This window comes from Ahaetulla prasina, chromosome 6 (genome assembly GCF_028640845.1).
Source record: "Ahaetulla prasina isolate Xishuangbanna chromosome 6, ASM2864084v1, whole genome shotgun sequence".
In the NCBI taxonomy this organism is placed as follows: domain Eukaryota; kingdom Metazoa; phylum Chordata; class Lepidosauria; order Squamata; family Colubridae; genus Ahaetulla; species Ahaetulla prasina.
The window spans coordinates 107,441,872-107,445,426 of record NC_080544.1 but is presented as its reverse complement, the minus strand read 5'-3'; the positions used below and the strand labels follow the sequence as shown (position 1 = coordinate 107,445,426).

The 3,555-nt window shown below is 55.7% G+C and overlaps 1 protein-coding gene across 1 annotated transcript; it reads right to left on the bottom strand.

The window, feature by feature from the left end:
- Positions 1-1,496: 1,496 nt before the first annotated feature.
- CAMK2N2 (calcium/calmodulin dependent protein kinase II inhibitor 2) lies at positions 1,497-3,208 on the bottom strand. Its single transcript, XM_058187121.1, has 2 exons — positions 2,851-3,208; positions 1,497-1,967 (listed from the first exon to the last, which is right to left on the bottom strand). Exons 1-2 carry the CDS (start codon positions 3,011-3,013, stop codon positions 1,897-1,899), a joined length of 234 nt encoding a protein of 77 aa, XP_058043104.1. The 5' UTR covers positions 3,014-3,208; the 3' UTR covers positions 1,497-1,896.
- Positions 3,209-3,555: the final 347 nt, after the last annotated feature.

Below are 3,555 nucleotides of genomic sequence, written 5' to 3'. Positions count from 1 at the left end.
GCACAACAGACAATAAGCTTCTTAAAAAAAATAAATTAAACTAAAGTACAAAATTAAAAACAGCTCTGAATATTCCCCTCTTAAGAAAGAGGCATCATATAACCAGCAAGTTATCTGGACACATTCATAAACAGTGCAATTTTTTTTTTCTAAATTCGTCAAAGTCCATCAACTAAGCCATGACCACAGTATAAGATTCATTAAATACATTTCTTGTCAACAATGAGTGCAAAACACATTCAGTAAGTCCTGTTCAATACTGATATAATTAAAAGAGCCAACTTTTTTCAATATCTCTGCCTTCCTATGAGAAACCCACCATATAAATCTTGTCTGCCTTTCCTTTTATGGGAAAAAAAAATACAAACAATCTTTTGATGCAACGTTTTGACATTAGACATTAGCAGATTGTTGTTAACAAATATTCAGATATAAAAATACAAATATGAAGAGTTTTCTGTTAAAAAGAAGCGTGCCATAGTGGGATGACCAGTGGCACCAAGATGTGGCACCGAGACCAGGAAGCTCATGCAAAAAAGATGGAGCAAAAATGTCTCTTGACAGCAAAGTAATCACTGTCTTTTATACTATATAGTCCATCCATTTCAGAATCTTTTTTGTGTTGTTTTTTTTTGTCTTCTTCCACTCAGCACTGCTGGCTTTGAGTTTGCTTCCAAACTGCTGGTATTTTGCAAACAGATTTTTATTTTTTAAAATTATTGTTTATTTTTACAGGTGGGGGAATAAGGGATCAAAGGAGTGAACTCTAATGAAGCAGTTTACCAGTGTGGACTATTATACAAACACCATGAAACCTAGTATATTTAAGAGTGCAGCTGTGGATCTGGGTATTTTGTTATCTGGGTATCTATGCCTATGCAAGATGTCAGCTATGCAGCCACCCCTCCCCCACCAACAGAAAGTGAAAGGCGTAAAGTGCATTGTTAAAGGAGACCCCCCCCTTTTTTTTCCCCAACCAAAAAAAATAAAATAAAATTAAGAGCACTAGGCGATCCTGTGGCTCAGCACCGTCATATCGTGGCGTGGGGGGGTCACCCAAGACCAAGAGGGGACGCAGACTGCTGCTGTTGTGAACCGGAAGAGTGTGTGTCTGTTTCTCTGTGTGTGTGTGTGTGACGGTGAAGGGTGGGTGGGTGGGGGGAAGAAGGGGCAAAATGCTAAAGACAAGACAAAATATAGCCCAAAATCGCTGCGGTGGACGGTTCCGCAGGCAGTGCATCCAAGCGGGGCGGGTGTGTGTGTGTGTGTGTTTTGGGGGCGCTTGAAACTGAACGGCTCCCCAATCTGCAGGCGCGTTAAAAGGAAGCGAGCGGGGTTGGCGCGGGCGGCTTCGGCGCGCCGACGGTGCTGAAATGGACAGCTCCTCCAAGGCGCAAGAGCGCCATTCAGCGCCCGCCCGCCCGCCCGCCTGCCTTTTCTCCCCCACCCCAAACCCCAAACCCCTCCCGCGAAAAGAGGAGGCCTCTTTCTAGAAGGGTCGTTTGAAAACTCCGGGATCGGGCATCAGCGTCCCGTGTACGGCCACGGGGGGATGGGGGGGACGGACGACAACGTTGAGATGACAAGGTCTCGGCGTCCCGCGGCGCTCCGTGGAAAGCGGCGGAGGAGGAAGGAGGGGAGGGAGAGAGAGAGAGAGAGAGAGAGAGAGAGAAAGAAAGAGAGAGATGACGGTGTGTCCCCCCCCCTCCCCACAATCAGTTCCTTCTTCGGGCCGGGGTCGCGTTGGTTAGGTGGAGGGTGTTGCCAGCAGCCTCATCTTCTTCCGTGCTTTTCTGGTTTGTCCACAATCCCAACAAACATGCACAGCCAAAAGTGCTTTTAAAAATTCGGGGGAAAATCCGCTGCAGCTGGTGCAGAGGCGCTGCGGTGCCCGCTTTATACCCCGGACGGCGACTTCCCAGCCATGCCCTTCAGCACCTCGTCTATTCGATCGTCTTCGATTACCACTGCAAGGGGGAGGGGGGGAAAGGGAGGGAAGGAAGGACAAACCCAACACGCGCCGTCAGGACGGGAGGCGCCGGGTTCCCCCACCGCCACCACGGCCTCTTAGCCCCGGGGAAGGCGGGGTGGGGTGTTAGACGGGCAACTTTGGGCTCCGGGTGGCTTAGATTACTAGTCCCCTCCCCTCCTTCCTTCCCTCCTCCCTCCCCCCCGTGCCCACCAACGGAATTCCAGCCGGCCATAATAAACCCTCTCCGGGGAAATAACGGCCCCTCCGTTGCACTTTCCAACGGGGCTCTGGGGGGAAAAGAGAGGCGATCGGAGCGCTCAAGTGGACCCGCGTTGGGGAAACGGGCGGCTGGGCTTCTTTCTGGGGAGGGAGGGAGGGAGGGGGGGCGCCGAGAATTCCTGCGCCAAAGAGGCCTGGTGGGGAATCTAGCAGGCGCGATGGTACCCTGGGGATCTATCTCAACGCGGGGCGCCATGGGGAGATCTGTTTTGGGGGGGGTGGGGGGTAGGGAAGAAACCCAGCGCCATCCATCCATCCAGCCGGCCGGCCCTCCCCGCTTTTCTGCGGCAGGCAGGATCCACCTGCGGGTGGGAAAATTTCCAGCGGCAGCCAAGTGGGGGGTGGAGGCGGGGGGGGGGGGGACAAGGGGGAATCTCAGCCAGGGGAGCTACAGCGGGGAGTGGGGGCGCACATCCATTCATCCCCCCCTTTCCTCATGCCTGGCTCCCTTCCCCCCCCCTGCTCCCCATCAACCAAAGGGGGACAAGCGGCGGACAAGGATGGGGAAGTGCGGGGGAAGGGGGGGCAGGGGAGGGGAAGGGTGAGGACAATGATGTTTTGCGGCGGTGTCCCGGTGGGAGGACGCGCGCGGCTCTCACCTCGCTTGGCTCGTCCGATCTGTCCTAACTTGGGGGGCCGCTTGGATTGGTTGCCCCAGGAGTTGGTGTCCTGGAGGCGGCAGCTGAAGGAGAGGTCGCCCACCTCCGAGTCGGTGCCATAGCGGGCCACTTTGTCGTCGTTGTAGGGCAGGATCTCAGACATGGTGGCGGGGTGTAGAGAGGGGGTGGCGGCGGCGGCGGTGGGGTAGAGGCAAAGCAAGCAAAGCAAAGCAAAGCAAAGCGGCGAAGGCGAAGAAGAGGAAAAGCTCCTTGGGTAGCCTTGGCTGGGCTTTTTGGAACGAGAGAGGCGGCTGCTGCTGCTGCTGCGAAGAAGAAGAGGAAGAAGAAGAGCTGGGCGAGGGTGGGCGGACGATCGGCTCCGAGAGGCAGCGCGGCTTCAGCCGGGGCGGGCAGGCAGGCGGGCGGGCGGGCGGGCGGGCGTTGGGGGAGGGAAGCGTGTGCGGCGTCCAACAGCCTCGACCAGCGTCTGAGCCGAGCGCTTGGGACAACCCTACATCATAAAGGAAACCCGGGGCGGAAGGATGAAGTCATGCATCCGGGGCCGAGCGCGCAGGGGCTCGGCGCGGGGAAGGTCCTCCTCCGGAGCCTTTGCGTGCAGCCCAGGGGCGGGAACAACCGGGGGTGGGGGGGTGGGGGTGGTGGAGGGGGAGAGAAAGAGAGAAAGTTGCAGCAAAAGCCCCCCCA

Coding starts and splice junctions, on each gene's coding strand:
- CAMK2N2 (XM_058187121.1), bottom strand. CDS start 3,013: ATGTCTGAGATCCTGCCCTACAACGACGACAAAGTGGCCCGCTATGGC. Junction 1,968..2,850: donor GATCGGACGAGCCAAGCGAG/GTGAGAGCCGCG, acceptor TCCCCCTTGCAG/TGGTAATCGAAGACGATCGA.